At 43.2% G+C, this 18,441-nt stretch overlaps 1 protein-coding gene across 1 annotated transcript in view; it reads left to right on the forward strand.

Moving 5' to 3' along the window:
- CPNE4 (copine 4) overlaps positions 1 to 18,441 on the forward strand; it is a 434,578-nt gene that overhangs the window by 288,388 nt on the left and 127,749 nt on the right. Inside the window, exon 6 of the mRNA XM_075827119.1 lies at positions 2,121 to 2,204. Within this exon, the coding sequence (XP_075683234.1) occupies positions 2,121 to 2,204 (84 nt within the window). The remainder of the gene's footprint in view (positions 1 to 2,120; positions 2,205 to 18,441) is intronic.

An 18,441-nucleotide genomic window follows, 5' to 3' on the forward strand; every position in this document is an offset into this window, starting at 1 on the left:
AAAGCTCAGGCAATGAAGCAAGGAGCAGGGCCCTTCTTATAGTCCAGGGTGATCTGGGAGCAATCAGCTCAATCTCACACATGTTTGCACTCTTGCACTTTAAGGATGAACTGAGCTCTCGTGCGCACCCTAGTGGTCACTGTGGTCACTGCGGGACAGAACAGCTGCATGTGCTGGCATTTCTGGAGAGAAGGGCTTCGGCAGGATGAGAAGAGTTTGTGGTGAACGACCGCGGACGTTACAGACGCTGATTGGTCAGCGTCATACTTTTCTTTACAACGCCTACTTGGTAAAAAGTTACAAACTGCCCAGTTGGTCATTAAGAACTAATTAACATAAATATAAAATTGTTTATAACTTGCTCAAAAATTATCGTTTTTCAAAATAAAAACCACTGATATCTACATTGCAGCACCTATCAGATTAGGTAGGGGATAGGGTACTTCTAAACTGGTGACAGAGCCTCTTTTAGATCACGTCACAGCATCTCATTGTGGTTGAGGTCTGGACTGACTTGGCCATTTCAACTCCTTCTTCTTCTTCTTCTTCTTCTTCTTCTTCTTCTTTAGCCATTCAGATTTCGATGTGCTGGTGTCCTGTTGAATGTACCAATTTCTACCTAGCTTAAGCTGCTGGACAGTTGGTCCTTACTTTCGTCTCAAGAATATTCTGGTATAAAGTGGAGTTCATCATTGTCTCATAGACTATAAGTTTCCCAGGTCCTGTGGCAAGCCTAAATCATCTCCCCTCCACCACTATTCCTGACAGTTGGTATGAGGTGCTTGTGGTGTTATTTTTACTAGATTACTGTAGATTGGTCGTTGATCCAGGGATTTATTCTGTTTGCCATATTGCAGTCAGGAAGGAATTTTTCTCTAAGATTATGAAAATTGCATTACTCTGGATCAACATTGCGGAATAATAGGCTGAACTGGATTGACATATGTCTTTTTTTTTGGCTTACAAACTATAATACTATAATACAATGTTGGTTTACCTTTTGGAAATAATTAGGACATGTTGAAAACTCTTGTGTGTTTTTGTTGTCGCCAGAGGTTATTTGTTTGTTTGTTTGTAGAAGTTGGCGATGACAATTGTTATTTAGGCCCTGATAAATAATAACATACGATCGAAGAAGGGTGAGATATCTTTTTCCCATGACTGTATGTGTAGGCGCACACAGACTCCCAAGAGTAGCCACAGCTACTGCCTCCATAGAGTCTAACCCCTTGTATGTGAGGACATAAAGTCAAGCCATTATTCCAGTGCTAATTGGTACTTTTTCCAAAGCTATAATATTATAAAATACTTAGATGATATGAGAAATTAAATAAAATAGTTTTAAGATATACGAAAGAAGATATTAAAAGATACACATGAGATTATAGATAGCAAATAGATGGATAATAGATTTGAGATAAGAAATAAGAAAGATTGTAATGATAGATAGATAGATAGATAGATAGATAGATAGATAGATAGATAGATAGATAGATAGATAGATAGATAGATAGATAGATAGATATTAGATAGATAGATAGATAGATAGATAGATAGATAGATAGATAGATAGATAGATAGATAGATAGATAGATAGATAGATAGATAGATAGATATGCTTGAAAAATTCTCCTACAATTGAGCCGAAACGTTGCACGAGGGCAAATAAAAACCCATTTTTTCACTTTGAATTGGAGTGCTGCCTATTCTTGGACATATATTAGACAGACAGACAGACAGACAGACAGACAGACAGACAGACAGACAGACAGACAGATAGATAGATAGATAGATAGATAGATAGATAGATAGATAGATAGATAGATAGATAGATAGATAGATAGATAGATAGATAGATAGATGATACATATGGAATTTAAAATAATATAGATTTTAGATTTATGATAGACAGACTGACCAATTAGATAAAAAGATATTCGTGAAATACACGCTGTAGTGCAGAGTTAAAATGACTAAAACTAGATATTGTAAAATAGGACTCGAAATGTAACAAACCTTACAGTTGTCCAATCTCTCATTTCAATCAACTGTGACACACGAGATGTTAGCAGACAGAATGGATCTGCCAATCCATTTAATTGAATACCATTGCATTTCAGGATTTTTTCAGCAAGTCAGATCCATTCTTGGAAACGTTCAGAATGAATGATGACGGCACTCAGCAGCTGGTTCACAGGACTGAGGTAAGAGCTTAGTATATATGTATTTTAATACAGATTCTTTAAATGGAAACACAATATGGGTCAGCAAGGCTTGTCTCTGTTATCTTAATATCTCATGACGTGTTTACAGATGCTTGATGCCTGTAATTGGTAATCTTGTTATTGTCAGAAACATACGGTAAATGTAAATGACTCCTGTGTTCTTCTATTAAGAACATCCAAATAAAGCAGCATCTGTTTGTATCTTGTCAAGTGTATTTGCCGATGTTTCACGCCTAATTCAAGATTTCTTAACAGCATGGTACAATGTATTGCTATATTCCTGGCATCATGGTCTTCGCAGGTACTAATTGCAGAGCATACATATTAAGGCTCCCCTCATATTCATTAAATGAACACATACTTGCCAACTATTGAGAAAAGACATCAGGGAGATTCTGAAAAGCATGGTATGAATTTTTTCTACCTTATGCCCATTTATATAGGACATGCCCCCAGCCTAAAGCAATTGAAATCACAAATAGTGCCTATGACGCCTTTTATCACACCCCAAAATAAATAGACCCTAAACCAGACCACATAAATAAATACAGACCCCAGACCAGACCCCTAAATAAATATAGACCCCCAGACCACATAAATAGAGCCATGAGACTAGACCCATAATTAAATAGAGACCCTAAAGCAGACTCCCTAAATAATTACAGACACTATACGCCCTAAATAAATACAGACCTCATACTAGGCCTCCTAAATAAATACAGACCTCATACCAGGCCTCCTAAATAAATACAAACCTCAGAATAAATACAGACCCCAGACCAGATGTCCAGATACACACCTCTTCACGTTCCTGCACTCCTCTTCACTCCCAGGCACGGCTCAAACAAACTTTGAAGCTGGCGTCGGAAGCAGGATGTTGTCTGCGACGGTTACTGTGAGCGAAGAGAACTGCAAGAACAGAGAGAGGTGGGTCAATTTTAAAGAGGTCGCAGGGCCCTGTGAGATTTGCCTGCTCTTCAGGGAGGTCCTTTTTACGGGAGTCTTCGGGACATTCCGGGAGAGTTGGCAAATATGAATTACTATTAAAGATGCGCTTTGGAGTTTATAAAAGAATAACCTACTGATCAAAAAACCACCACATAACAAGTTAATGGCTAAGTCAGCATTTTCACAAATAGAGAGAATACACACTATTCTAGTGCACAAAGAGTAGAGACAACATTTTATAGAATAGGAAAATTTAGGCTAAATGTACTCTATATTGTCTTTGGCCAGGGTTGCCAACCTCCAACACTGTTCTTTCTGGACAACTGAGCTAAAAATCATAGACAGCTTTTTACGGACACATTACAAAATCAAGAGTTAGTGATAATAAAGAGCATAAGTAACACCTTTTTATAAGTGATCACACGAGTGGGATAGTAAAGATGAGTACGGGCACAACTCAAATTGAATTAAAAAACCGATTAAAGTAATACAATTGAGATATTAATAGAAAATAAATAAAACACGACTGCTGCCTGGCTTCGGACCAGGGAACTTTGAGATGTAAGGTAAATGTGCTAACCACTACACTACAGACACTGTGAACCTCATTGCTAATTTCAACTAGTACACACTCACTCTGGTAGAGAGATGGTCAGACGCTCACTCGGTCAGTCACGGTGTCTCAGACGCTCACTCGGTCAGTCACGGTGTCGGTTGTGGGTCAGGAACTGTCAAGTGCACACTGCACTGCTGCCTTGCTGGGACTGGAGTGGGACTCACCAATCACAGCCCCGCTTTTAGCTTTCCCACTTAGTGCGGGAATGCTTCAAGCGGGGCTGTGATTGGTGGGTCCGACTAACTCCACCCCTACGATGTCGCCCACTGAACTCGGTCTATCGTGACGTGAGGTCAGGTAACAGGTCCCCACCCGACCTCAGTCAAACAGAGAACCTTCCCCCTTGTTCTCTGCACTGCACATGTCAATTATGGCGCATGCGCAGTGCAAAGATTCGGCGGGGATTTGGGGAAGTGAAAAAAATCCCGGACTGTGTTTTTCTCTGCCGGACACTACGCACGGCTGAAAAAAAACACCCATTTTTTGAGGACTGTCTGTAAATTTACGGACGGTTCGCAACACTGTCGTTGGCTCTTATGCCCAACTTGTGTTTCAAGCCAGTATGTACTCTCTATAAATGACCTGTAGATGTTAAAGTGAATCTACAACTTTAAAGCAATTTTAATATTTGTTTGAATTGCATTATGAACAATTCTCCAATTAATATTTATTTTCTGATTAGCTTCATTAAACAGGTTTTCCCATGAGAGACATTTATGACATATCCACAAGATATGTCATGATAAATGTCACATAGATGTGGATCCCACTTCTGGGACCCGCACCTATCTCTAGAATGGGGCCCCCAAACCTCGTTCTTTCGCTCGGTGTTGCGGCAGAAGCAGGTGAGTTCCGACCATGACTTAGGAAACAGCGTAGCTCGCTGAGCTACAGTGTTTTCCTAAGTCCCAAGTCCCATAGAACTGATTGGTAGTTACGGAAACAGCGTATCTCGCATGCTACGCTGCTTCCGTAACCTCCATTTACTACTATGGGAGTTACAGAAACAGTGTAACTCAGTGAGCTACTCTGTTTTTGTAACCTCCAACCATATAGTCAGGTAGTGGCTGGGGAGGCAGAGGGAGCAGAAAAAGGTAGAACGGGGTTTAGGGGCCCCCGTTCTAGAGATAGGTGTGTGTCCCAGAGGTGGGACCCACATCTATCTGACATTTATGAGATAGCCTGTGGATATGTCATAAATGTCTCTGATGGCAAAACCCCTTTAAGGCAGGCAGCAAGTAAGAGCAGCACAACACCACATGTTGCCCTTCTGCTATGATACACGATAGTGTGTATTCTGTATATGAAGAGAACAGAAAGGCTGTTGTAATGTTTTCTTGAGCATCGTGACAGCCCTTCTAATCCCTTAAAGGGATATTACAGATTCCTCGAATAGAGGTTATTCTTTGTATGATAAAAAAAAGCTATACAATTTCCCAATATACTTTCTGTCTTAATTCGTCATGGTTTTGCAAATCTCAGCTTGCTGTCAGTCAATTGTTTACATCCAGAGGAAAAAAAATCCTAACCATGTGATGACTGGGCTCCGATAATTGTAGTATAACTCTAAAAAGCCATGTCTCACCAAAACTGATTTAAATTCTCTGGAAGTAAATAATTAAGGTTTTATGGAATGCAGTTAAGTTAATACAGACAAACATGTAAAATTGCAGTGAAAAATCGTATTTGAGAGGGCCGGTCACCTGAAGGAATGGGAGGCAATATACCCAGAATAAAAAAAAACTAAAAATCTGTCACAGAAAAATATGTTTTAGGTCAGGGATGGTTGGTCAGCTATGTAGCATTGTCATAGGATGACACCTTTTCCAACATATGCGTTAATGAAGTTTTTGCACTTCCAGAGCTGCCCCAAGAGCTCTTACATAAGTGAAAACATCTATGTGAAAAAGTTAAAGTGTGTTTTGAAATAATAAATTGAACTTCAACACTGTCAAGATCTTCTAGTCTCATAGAAGAAATTGGTTTTGTGGGTGCCAGGAGAACAGTTCCTTTTTTAATGTTTTGTGTCAACTATATAGTTTGGTGGCAACACAATATTGTCCTAGTCCGGTTTTCATGGTTTGGACTTCATCCTTCAGTTCCAGTAAAAATACGTTATTTCCGAAAATTGTCAACAGATTAGGAAAGACTTAACATCACCATGCCACCATTTGCAAAGTGGAGTCCTTAAAAAACAGGTATCTCAGGTTTGGTTTAGAAGAACCTTACTGGCCTGCACAGAGCCTTCTCCTCAACCCAACTGCACACCCTTGAGATAAATTGTAACACCAAATGTTAGCCAGGTCTTATATCATAGTCCGACCCCACTGTCGCTTAATGGACGTGAATACTAGCAGCCATGTTTCATAATCCAGTGGACAGCAGACTTATTTCTAAGTACAGAGGCGTTACTAACATATTTATGTAATGGGGGATATTCAACATACTTTTGGACATATATTGTATCTACAATGGTATATCATTGTTACCAAATAAAGAAAACCACATTTTAGGATTTGTGCCCCAGTTCTCTGCTAAAAAGAACAGGTTTTTTTTTAGAGCAGCTGTAACCAGTAATCTACTGATGTATGTAATACTTGGCTGTCTCAACATTTTTCAGTGAGTTCTCGTCTTTTCTACACATTTTATTAACTACATTAAAGGAAATTATTTTGATGTCATTAATACTTCTCATTTCCTGATTTAAATAGCAATGGTTGGGAACTCCTAAAGTTATAGTCTGCTTTAAAGAAACTCTTTCTATGTGCCCTATTAAGTCATAGGGTTGTAATAGTAGATCTTCCTCTAGATTTACTGAACGCTGGCATATCATAGATTTCAAAGGCTACCGTGTAATACTTCATCTCCAGGGAATTGAACACTCACTGGCCTCTTTCCGCACCAATAATAACTAATTACAGTAGGGACAGGCATTAGGGCCCCTAGAATTATCACATTGTCTAGGGACCTTTTACATAGGTAGCAGTTGTCAAAAGTGGACAACCCTTTCAAGTGGGCAACCCCTTTAAGTGAATAACCCCTTTAAAAAAACCAGTGCAAGCAAAGAATGGAACAGTTAAATGTGAAAACCATCAGGTTTTATTTAAACACGCATCTCAAATAATAAATGTCCCGAATTGAATGGTCCATAGGTAACTATTCCATTGTTGTCTGCAGTTGTTTGTAATTTTGTCATGGTGTCTAAGGTTTTGATATTTAAGCACCCTACCTACCAAAAGCAAACATGCATATATATGCAAAAATAAGTACTATATCTCTGGAGCTGGTAAAATATACAATAATACTGAAGGATTTATATTTAATAAAAATTAAGTTTGTATTACTTTGTATCCGAGGACATTAATAGTGATGGCGAATGTTTTCTGCATTTACTGTACATAACTATCAATAACTATCTAATATTACGAATGTAGAAGTTAACTTGATACCACATGGCTATAGATACTGTGTTTATAGAAGATCAATTGCTCCTATTATGTAGCTTATTGTGACTCAGAGATTCAGATACATGAATTACACTTTCCATAATAACAAGTTCCTCAGGATTGATGAAAAAATTGTCTCATTTAAGCTTAAATCTTAAAGGCTAGGTACACCTTTAAAATTGTTGTGTTTTTTTTTGTTTCTTTTTATAAAAATGTTTACCAGAGTGACTGGTGCAACTTTGAAAATACATTTTATAAAAAATTTTTTTAACTTTTTGAGATACAGCTATTTTGTATACTGTATACAGAGCAGCTGTATCTAGCACTGAAACCTGTATCCGTCCGGTCCGTGAGACTGACGGGTTCAGTGTCAGCTGGTCCTGCATGTCTCTGACACTCAGGATCGAGCTGTTAACGATCACACTAAGGGCCTGTTTATATCAGCATTGTCTTTCCATTGAGGGATTCTGTCGGGGGAACCTCAACGGAAAGGCAAACGGAAACCATAGCTTCCGTTTGCACTACCATTGATCTCAATAGTGATGGATACTTTACTAATGGTTTCCGTTTGTCACCGTTGTGAAAGGGTTCCGTTTATTTGACAGAATCAATAGTGTAGTCGACTGTGAACCCTTTCACAACAATGACTAATGGAAACCATTAGCAAAGTATCCGTCACCATTGAGATTAATGTTTATGCAATCGGAAGCTATGGTTTCCAGTTTGCCTTTCCGTTGAGAGGTTCCCCCGACGAAAAGCTCAGCCTAAGTTCATAACTTACAGTAGATGCGATCGATAACAGGTGGATACTGCATGTCAAAAAGAAGCAAATACGAGTAGAACAAACAAACTCCATTCTGTAACCATATTTATGATGTGTGAATATAATAATTTGTACAATGATGATAGACATTCATGCATTTATGCCCTTTTACATAATTACAACATATTACCTAAAGCATACCTAAGCTTTCAGGAGACTTTTCAGAATAAGCTGATATATGTGTGTAAATGAGGAATAACACTATTTCTGAGCATTATATGACTTGTATCCTGCATTTTCATAAGTTTTCCCCTCTGCGGGCTCTAAGTACACAGTTTTCCCTGAGCTAGGTGTGGAGCCTTTCTGATATCATGTCTCCAATACATTCCATAGAGAAGAGACAATCCTGCTCCCTAATCTCTTTGTATCACACCCTCAGAAGCAGCAGAAACATGGATGACATTATACAGCAGAAATGAGCAGTGTAGCAGTGAATCTGGGGTGAAATAAGACACTTACTAGAAGCTGCAGCAGCGTCTGTGTGTGTGTCTCTCACACCTTACTGTTGCTCCCTCCTCCCCCTCCCCTCTTTAGAGACTTCTATTGGCAGCATGGAACCTGTGATCTGATAATCCGTCTCATCTCTCAAGATGGATTTTAGCAGTGAATTGAGAGTAAATGATCAGTGAAGGAGACAGGGCGAGAATTGCCTGATAAGTGGAGGCATTTTTAAATAATGAAATATATTGCAGTTTTATTTATTCGCTTGTAGTATAGATTTATGCAAAGTTTGTTGAAAGCAGTGTCGTAACTACCGCCGTTGCAACCGTAGCGGCTGCTACGGGGCCCGCGGCATGAGGGGGCCTGTGTCGCCCGCCGGCACTCGCCCCCACCATGACCGGAGGCTCCGCTAGCAGCCACTATGGCTGCTACAGCGCGACGCCACTGAACACTACGGCAGAGCAGGGAGGTATCACCCCGCTCTGCCATTAAACAAAAGACATGTATCCCCTATCTACAGGATAGGGGATACATGTGTGATCGCTGGCATTGATAGGGAGAACGGGGGACTGAAAGTCCCCTGAAGCTCTCCATCACATACCTCGGACTTCCGGGGTCTGTGTCGGCAGCTCCGTAGAAATGAATGGAGCGCCGGTCGTGCTTGTGCGCATACGTGACCAGCGCTCCTTTCATTTTTATTGAGCTGCTCAGACGCCGGAAGTCAGAGGTTAGTCATGGAGAACTTCGGGGGACTTTCGGTCCCCCGTTCTCCCTGTCGCTGCCAGCGATCACACATGTATCCTGTGGATAGGGGATACATGTCTTTTGTAGGACACACTGTAGGTCGGATTTTTTTGGGGGGTTGGGGCTGCATGGTGTTACCTACAGGGGGGCTGTATAGCGTTACCTACAGGGGGGCTGTATAGCGTTACCTACAGGGGGGGCTGTATAGCGTTACCTACAGGGGGGGCTGTATAGCGTTACCTACAGGGGGGGCTGTATGGCATTCTCTACAGGGGGGCTGTATGGCGTTCTCTACAGTGGGGGCTGTATGGCGTTCTCTACAGTGGGGGCTGTATGGCGTTAGCACCATACAGCCCCCTCTGTAGATAACGCCATACAGCCCCCACTGTAGAGAACGCCATACAGCCCCCTCTGTAGATAACGCCATACAGCCCCCTCTGTAGATAGCGCCATACATCCCCCTGTAGATAGCGCCATACAGCCCCCACTGTAGAGAACGCCATACAGCCCCCACTGTAGAGAATGCCATACAGCCCCCACTGTAGAGAACGCCATAAAGCCCCCTTTGTAGATATCTACAGAGGGGGCTGTATGGCGTTATCTACAGAGGGGGCTGTATGGCGTTATCTACAAAGGGGGCTGTATGGCATTATCTACAAGGGGGACTCTGTATGGCGTTATCTACAAGGGGGACTCTGTATGGCGTTATCTACAAGGGGGACTCTGTATGGCGTTCTCTACAGTGGGGGCTGTATGGCGTTCGCTACAGTGGGGGCTGTATAGCGTTTTCTGCAGTGGGGGCTGTATGGCGTTCTCTACAGTGGGGGCTGTATGGCGTTCTCTACAGTGGGGGCTGTATGGCGTTCTCTACAGTGGGGGCTGTATGGCGTTCTCTACAGTGGGGGCTGTATGGCGCTATCTACAGGGGGATGTATGGCGCTATCTACAGAGGGGGCTGTATGGCATTCTCTACAGGGGGGGCTGTATGGCGTTCTCTACAGTGGGGGTTGTATGGCGTTCTCTACAGTGGGGGCTGTATGGCGTTAGCGCCATACAGCCCCCTCTGTAGATAACGCCATACAGCCCCCACTGTAGAGAACGCCATACAGCCCCCTCTGTAGATAACGCCATACAGCCCCCTCTGTAGATAGCGCCATACATCCCCCTGTAGATAGCGCCATACAGCCCCCACTGTAGAGAACGCCATACAGCCCCCACTGTAGAGAACGCCATACAGCCCCCACTGTAGAGAACGCCATACAGCCCCCACTGTAGAGAACGCCATACAGCCCCCACTGTAGAAAACGCCATACAGCCCCCACTGTAGCGAACGCCATACAGCCCCCACTGTAGAGAACGCCATACAGAGTCCCCCTTGTAGATAACGCCATACAGAGTCCCCCTTGTAGATAATGCCATACAGCCCCCTCTGTAGATAACGCCATACAGCCCCCTCTGTAGATATCTACAAAGGGGGCTTTATGGCGTTATCTACAGGGCGGACTCTGTATGGCGTTCTCTACAGGGGGGCTGTATGGCGTTCTCTACAGTGGGGGCTGTATGGCGTTCTCTACAGTGGGGGCTGTATGCCGTTATCTACAGAGGGGGCTGTATGGAGTTATCTACAGAGGGTGCTGTATGGAGTTATCTACAGAGGGGGCTGTATGGAGTTATCTCCAGGGGGGGCTGTATGGCGGTATCTACAGGAGGGCCTGTAAAAAAGGCACTATCTACAAGGGGGGGTTGTGTGACACCCAGGGGAGGGGGGGCCCCAGTCAAAAGTTTGCTATGGGGCCCAGTCTTTCCTAGTTACGCCCCTGGTTGAAAGGTTACTAGCTATTTAATTAAAGACGTTGCTTGGCACTGCGTAGTACTCTTTAGGGCTCTCTATCCCGCCCCAAAGCACTCCAACACACTTGATATTAAGGTTATCCCGGCTGAAGCATTTTGTGATAGCTCACTGCTGCCAAGACAGTAGCATGGAGTCATTGAAAAGTGCTGGTAATCCGGGACTGTACCATTGAATCTGAGATGTTTGGGAGGTCTGAGTGTAGATCTCTCAGACCATGGCTGCAGGTTTACATACAATGTGCCCACAAAGGAAGATTACTTAGATATAGATTTCAATATATGAATTCCTAATCTACATGCACAAATGCAGAAGCACATGGAACCAGGATTCCCTCCATTTCCTATTTTGGATCTAACTCGAAAAGGTAATATATATCACAGTGCACTATTTTATAAACATTATTAACAGTGACACCGGGTACTGCATTCCTTTTAGTGACTATTTGCGACCCATTGAAAAATACTTTTATAAAACCAGACATGTATGGTATAGTGTTTAAAACCCATATTTATCATTCTGTGCTCCACTATAGGCTCATGATACATTATTCATTCTGTATAGTAATTTTTATATATATTTATTTTTATTTAGATATATACATATATATTTCTATTATCAGGGCTCTTTCCTGTGGTCCAAGCAGCATCACAGATGTACAGAGGTTAATTCTCCCTGCTGCGAGTTAGGAACAGGTACCGCAATTTAAATGACCAGATCCTATAAAGGACCTGGCCAGCCTCCTACCATTGTGTTGTTTTAACCCCTTAAGGATGTGGACTAGTTGACACGTTCAGGACGCAGCCCCATTTTTAAAATCTAACGTGTCACTTTATGTGGTAATAACTTTGGAATACTTTTGCCTAGCCAAGGGAAGCTGAGACTGTTTTCTCGTGACACATTGGACTGTATGTTACTGGTAAAATTTGGTCAATACATTTAGTATTCAATTGAGAAAAACACCAAAATTGTGCAAAAAATTTCAAAAATGTTGCTTTTTTTCTAAATTTGAATGTATCTGCTTGTAAGACAGGCAGTTATACCACACAAAATAGTTGCTAATTAACATTCTACATATGTCTACTTTAGATTGGCATCGTTTTTTGAACATCCTTTTATTTTTCTAGGACGTTACAAGGCTTAGAACTTTAGAAGAAATGTCTCACATTTTCAAGAAAATTTCAAGACTATTTTTACAGGGACCAGTTCAGTTGTGAAGTGGTTTTGAGGGGCCCCATACAATATAAACCCCATAAATCAACCCATTTTAAAAATGGCACCCCTCAAAGTATTCAAAACAGCATTTAGAAAGTTTATTAAGCCCTTATTCACATGACAGGGTTTCCCGGCCGGGTGACGGCCGTTCATAAATCGGCCGTCACACGTGTGCATTAGGAACGATAGACCCCTAATGGGGCTATTCACACGACCGATTTTTTGACGGCCCGGCAAAACTGGCCGTCAAAAAATGGGACATGCCCTATTTTCAGCCGTTTACCCGGCCGCCCATCTCCCATAGAAGTTTATGGGGCCGGGTAATACACGGCCATCACCGGAATGTGTCCCGAGTGATGGCCATGTATTCCGTCGCTCATGCTCTCTCTTCTCCTCCTCCTCCTCCTCCTCCTCACAGTGCAGAGTGCATGTGAGGAGGAGGAGGGTCTTTTTTTGATCCCTGTAAAAGTCGGAATCTCCAATCCCCGGCCGGGGATTGGGGATTCCGCTACAGGAGTAGTGAGTCACTACACTGTCCATATATGGACACAGCGACGTCACTCACTTCTGAAGCGGAATCACCGACCCCGTGGCTGGGGATTCCGCTGCAGGAGAAGTGAGTGACTACACTGTCCATATATGGACACAGCGACGTCACTCACTTCTGAAGTGGAATCACTGACCTGTGGCCGGGAATTCCTCTACAGGAGAAGTCAGTGACTACACTGTCCATATATGGACATTGAAGTCAGTGACTTCTCCTGGAAGGGGGGATGTGTGCAACCTACAGGGGGCTGTGTGTCATTACCTACAGGGGACTTGGTGGCATTACATACAGGGAGCTGGGTGGCATTACATACAGGGAGCTGGGTGGCATTACATACAGGGGGCTGGGTGGCATTACAAACAGGGCTGGGTGGCATTACCTGCTGGGGGCTGGGTGGCATTACCTGAAGAGGGCTGGGTGGCATTACCTGCAGAGGGCTGGGTGGCATTATCTGCAGAGGGCTGGGTGGCATTACTTATAGGGGGCTGGGTGGCATTACCTGCTGGGGGCTGGGTGGCATTACCTGCTGGGGCCTGGGAGGCATTACCTGCAGGGGGCTGGGTGGCATTACCTGCAGAGGGCTGGGTGGCATTACATATAGGGGGCTGGGTGGCATTACCTGCAGGGGCTGGGTGGCATTACCTGCAAGGGGCTGGGTGGCATTACCTGCAGGGGGCTGGGTGGCATTACCTACAAGGGGGCTGTGTGGCATTACCTACCAGGGGGGCTGTGGCATTATCTACAGAAGGCTGTGTGTGGCAACAAATGAAATTCATCCGATTTTAAAATGGACAGGGAAAAAAACGGATGCAAAACGGGTCAAAATCGACCGTTAAAAACGGCAAGGGTATGTTCACACGGCGGGGGTCCGTAACGGCTGAAATTACGGGGATGTTTCAGCCTGAAAACATCCCCGTAATTTCAGCCGTAACGGCATGTGCAGGCGCTTGAACGCCGCGTCAATTACGGCCGTAATTAGCGCTGCTATTCATTGGAGTCAATGAATAGCGGCTCCAATTACGGCCAAAGAAGTGACAGGTCACTTCTTCTACGCGGGCGTCTATTTACGCGCCGTCATTTGACAGCGGCGCGTAAATATACGCCTCGTGTGAACAGACAAACGTCTGCCCATTGCTTTCAATGGGCAGATGTTTGTCAGCGCTATTGAGGCGCTATTTTCAGACGTAATTCGGGGCAAAAACGCACGAATTACGTCCGTAAATAGGCCGTGTGAACATACCCCAACACGGCCCGGAACGGAATCGGAACGGATGCAAAACGGATGCAAACCGGCCGGGAAAAACGGCCCAAAACGGCCATTTTTATCGGCCGACACTCGGACCCTATGGCCGGGGATTCCGCTACAGGAGAAGTGAGTGACTACACTGTCCATATATGGACACAGCGACGTCACTCACTTCTGAAGCGGAATCACTGACCTATGGCCGGGAATTCCTCTACAGGAGAAGTCAGTGACTACACTGTCCATATATGGACATTGAAGTCAGTGACTTCTCCTGGAAGGGGGGATGTGTGCAATCTACAGGGGGCTATGTGTCATTACCTACAGGGGACTTGGTGGCATTACATACAGGGAGCTGGGTGGCATTACATACAGGGAGCTGGGTGGCATTACATACAGGGAGCTGGGTGGCATTACATACAGGGGGCTGGGTGGCATTACAAACAGGGGGCTGGGTGGCATTACAAACAGGGGGCTGGGTGGCATTACCTGCAGAGGGCTGGGTGGCATTACCTGCAGAGGGCTGGGTGGCATTATCTGCAGAGGGCTGGGTGGCATTACTTATAGGGGGCTGGGTGGCATTACCTGCTGGGGGCTGGGTGGCATTACCTGCTGGGGACTGGGAGGCATTACCTGCAGGGGGCTGGGTGGCATTACCTGCAGGGGGCTGGGTGGCATTACCTGCAGGGGGCTGGGTGGCATTACCTAAAAGGGGGCTGTGTGGCATTACCTACCAGGGGGGCTTTGGCATTATCTACAGAGGGCTGTGTGTGGCAACAAATTTAAATGAAATTCATCCGATTTTAAAATGGACAGGGAAAAAAACGGATGCAAAACGGGTCAAAATCGGCCGTTAAAAACGGCAACACGGCCCAGAACGGAATCGGAACGGATGCAAAACGGATGCAAACCGGCCGGGAAAAACGGCCCAAAACGGCCATTTTTATCGGCCGACACTCGGACCCTGTCGTGTGAATGAGGCCTTAACCCTTTAGGCGTTTCACAACAATTAACCCCTTAAAAACACAGCCCAGTTTGCACCTTAAGGCTCAGAGCCCATTTTTCAAATCTGACATTTCACTTTATGTGGTAATAACTTCAGAATGCTTTAACCTATCCAAGCGATTCTGATATTGTTTTCTCGTGAGACAATGGGCTTTATGTTAGTGGTAACATTTGGTTGATATATTTAGTGTTTATTTGTGAAAAATTGCAAAATTTAGATAAAATTTAGAAAAAATAGCATTTTTCTAAATTTAAATATATCTGCTTGTAAAACAGATAGTTATACCACCAAAAATAGTTACTAGTTCACATTTCCCATATGTCTACTTTAGATTGACATAGTTTTTTGAACATTCTTTTATTTTTCTTGGACGTTACAAGGCTTAGAACATAAACAGCAATTTCTCATATTTTTAAGAAAATTTCAATAGCTTTCTTTTCAAGGTACCTGTATAGTTCTGAAGTGGCTTTGAGGGGCATATGTATTAGAAACCCCCATAAAACACCCCATTTTAAAAACTAGACTCCTCAAAGTATTCAAAACAGCATTTAGAATTATTTTTTTACCCCTTTAGGCATTTCACAGGAATTAAAGCAAAGTGGAGGTGAAATTTGCAAATTTCATTTTTCTTGCTGAATTTCAATTTTATTCAAATTTTTTTCTGTAACACAGAAGATGTTACCAGAGAAACACTACTAAATATGTATTGTCCAGATTCCACAGTTTTTAGAAATGTTTCATATGTGTCTCTAATGTGTTACTGGACTAAAGCACAAGCTCCAGAAGCAAAGAAGCACCTAGTGCATTTTGGGGCCTCTTTTTTATTACAATATATTTTAGGCAGCATACAAGGTTTGAAGAGGTGTTAAGGTGCCAAAACAGTAGGAATCCCCCAAAAGTGACACCATTTTTTAAACTACAGCCCTCAAGGAATTCATTTACGGTTGCTGTTACCATTTTGACCCCCACAGTTTTTACACAGTTTGTATTTGAATTGGGCTGTGAAATTAAAAAAATATATTTTTTTCCAATAATATGTCATTTTTCATCAAAATTTCTTATTTTCACAGGGAACAAAATTCCCCATTTTGTTGCCCAATTTCTCCTGAGTGCGGCAATACCTCATTTGTGGTGATAAAGTGCCGTTTGGGCCCATGGGAGGGCTCAGAAGGAAAGGACCACCAATTCCAGGAAAGTTCCCCTCTGGCCTGTACATCGACGTAGCACATACGCATTGTACAATGCCATCTGTATGATGTGCATGGCCAGCTTCTTATACCACACCGCATGGCGCTGTAGGGCTTCAGGACTTGATCTGACAAGTCCACCCCTCCCATGTACCTATTGTAGTCCAGGATGATCTCTGGTTTGGGGAGTGTCTGTACTGGTACCTCGTACAGGTACATGGGTACTGGTGTGGCCATGTATTGTTTTCAATACAAGGATATCTCTCTTGTCCTTGACACACAATATGTTGCTGCTAGAATGTGCCCTGCTCTCACCTCTTCTGAGTGTTTGCCCAAGCAGTGTCTTAGGGAGGCCTCTCAGATTTCTTTTAGCAGTGCCGCATGCCGCAGTACGTCTGCAAGCGAGGCACTTGAAGAGCGGGACGCTGGTATAAAAATTATCCAGGTAGAGGTGGTAACCCTGGTCCAGCAGTGGGTGCACCAAATCCCACACAATTTTTGCATTAACTCCCAGTAAGGGGGAGCAATCTGGGGGCTGAATACTGGTGTCCTTCCCTTCATATATCCTAAATTTGTAGGTATACCCTGATGCACTCTCGCACAGCTTATACATCTTCACGCCATACCTTGCCCTCTTACTCGGCAGGTACTGGCGGAATTCAAGCCTCCCTTTAAAATTTACCAAGGACTCATCAATAGAAATACAATTCTCGTGGGCGTATGCTTGGGAAAACCGAGCACTGAAACGGTCTAATAGGGGTCTCCGTTTATACAAACGGTCAAAACTGAGGTAATCTCGGGGTGGGCACTGCTCATCATCAGTATGATGTAAGAAGCAAAGTATTGCCTCATTTTTTTTTTTTTAGGTTCCAGTTCAGTTCTGAAGTTGCTTTGAGGTGCCTATATATTAGAAACCCCTATCAAACACCCCATTTTAGAAACTAGACCACTCAAAGTATTTAAAACAGCATATAGAAAGTTTATTAATCCTTTAGGTGTTTCACAGGAATTTAGAGCAATGTAGAGGTGAAATTTACATATTTATTGTTTTTTGTCAGAAAACCTTTTTTATTCTATTTTTTTCTGTAAAACAGAAGGTTGAAAAGTAGTTTCTCCTGAGCACGGCAATACCCCATATGTGGTAATAAATGTCTGTTTGGACCCACGTCAGGGCTCAGAAGGGAAAAAGCACAATTTGGCATTTGGAGCTCAAATTTTGCTGGAATGGTTTTCAGCGCCATGTCGAATTTGCAAAGATCCTGGGGGACCAAATCAGTGGAAACCCCCCAAAAGTGACCCCATTTTGGAAACTACACCTCTGAAGGAATTTATCAAGGGGTATGGTGAGCATTTTGACCCCACAGGTTTTTTACTGAATTTAGTGGAATTAGGCCGTGAAAATTAGTTCAGATTTTTCCATTTTTACAATGAATAAAGGAGAAAAAGCACCCCAACATTTGTAAAGCAACCTCTTCTGACCACAGCAATACCCCATAGGTGGTAATATACTGCTGTTTGGACCACGGTAGGGCTTAGAAGTGAAAGAGAACCATTTGGCTTTTGGAGCTCAAATTTTGCTGCAATGATTTTCGGCGCCATGTCACATTTGCGCTATTTGGCATGTCGATTTTGCTGAATTGGTTTTTGGGCGCCATGTCGCATTTGCAAAACCTTGAGGTACCAGAGTACAATGGAAGCCCCCAAGAAGTGATCCCATTTTGGAAACTACACCCCTCAAGGCATTTATCATTTGTGTTTACATGTCACAGGGCTCAGAAGTGAAAAGCAACATGCGCATTTGAGGTTGAGAATTGCAGGGCTCTGAGGTCAAATAGTGAAACAAACCACCAAGTAGTGAACCCTATTTTGTAAACTATACCCCTTAAGGCATTTTAAGGGGTGTAGTGAGCATTTTGCCCCACAGGTGTTTTTTCATTAGTAATTAATGCGCAGTGGATGGTGCAAAGTAAAAATTGCAATTTTCCGCTGATATGCCATTTTAGTGTACAATATGTTGTGCCCAGTTTGTGCCACTGAAGACACACACCTCATAAACTGCTAAGCGGTTTTCCCGGCGATGGCGATGACATATATGTGGAAGTAAACAGCTGTTTGGGCACACTGTAGGGCTCAGAAGAGAGGGAGCGCCAT

This window comes from Rhinoderma darwinii, chromosome 5 (assembly GCF_050947455.1).
Source record: "Rhinoderma darwinii isolate aRhiDar2 chromosome 5, aRhiDar2.hap1, whole genome shotgun sequence".
Lineage (NCBI taxonomy): Eukaryota > Metazoa > Chordata > Amphibia > Anura > Rhinodermatidae > Rhinoderma > Rhinoderma darwinii.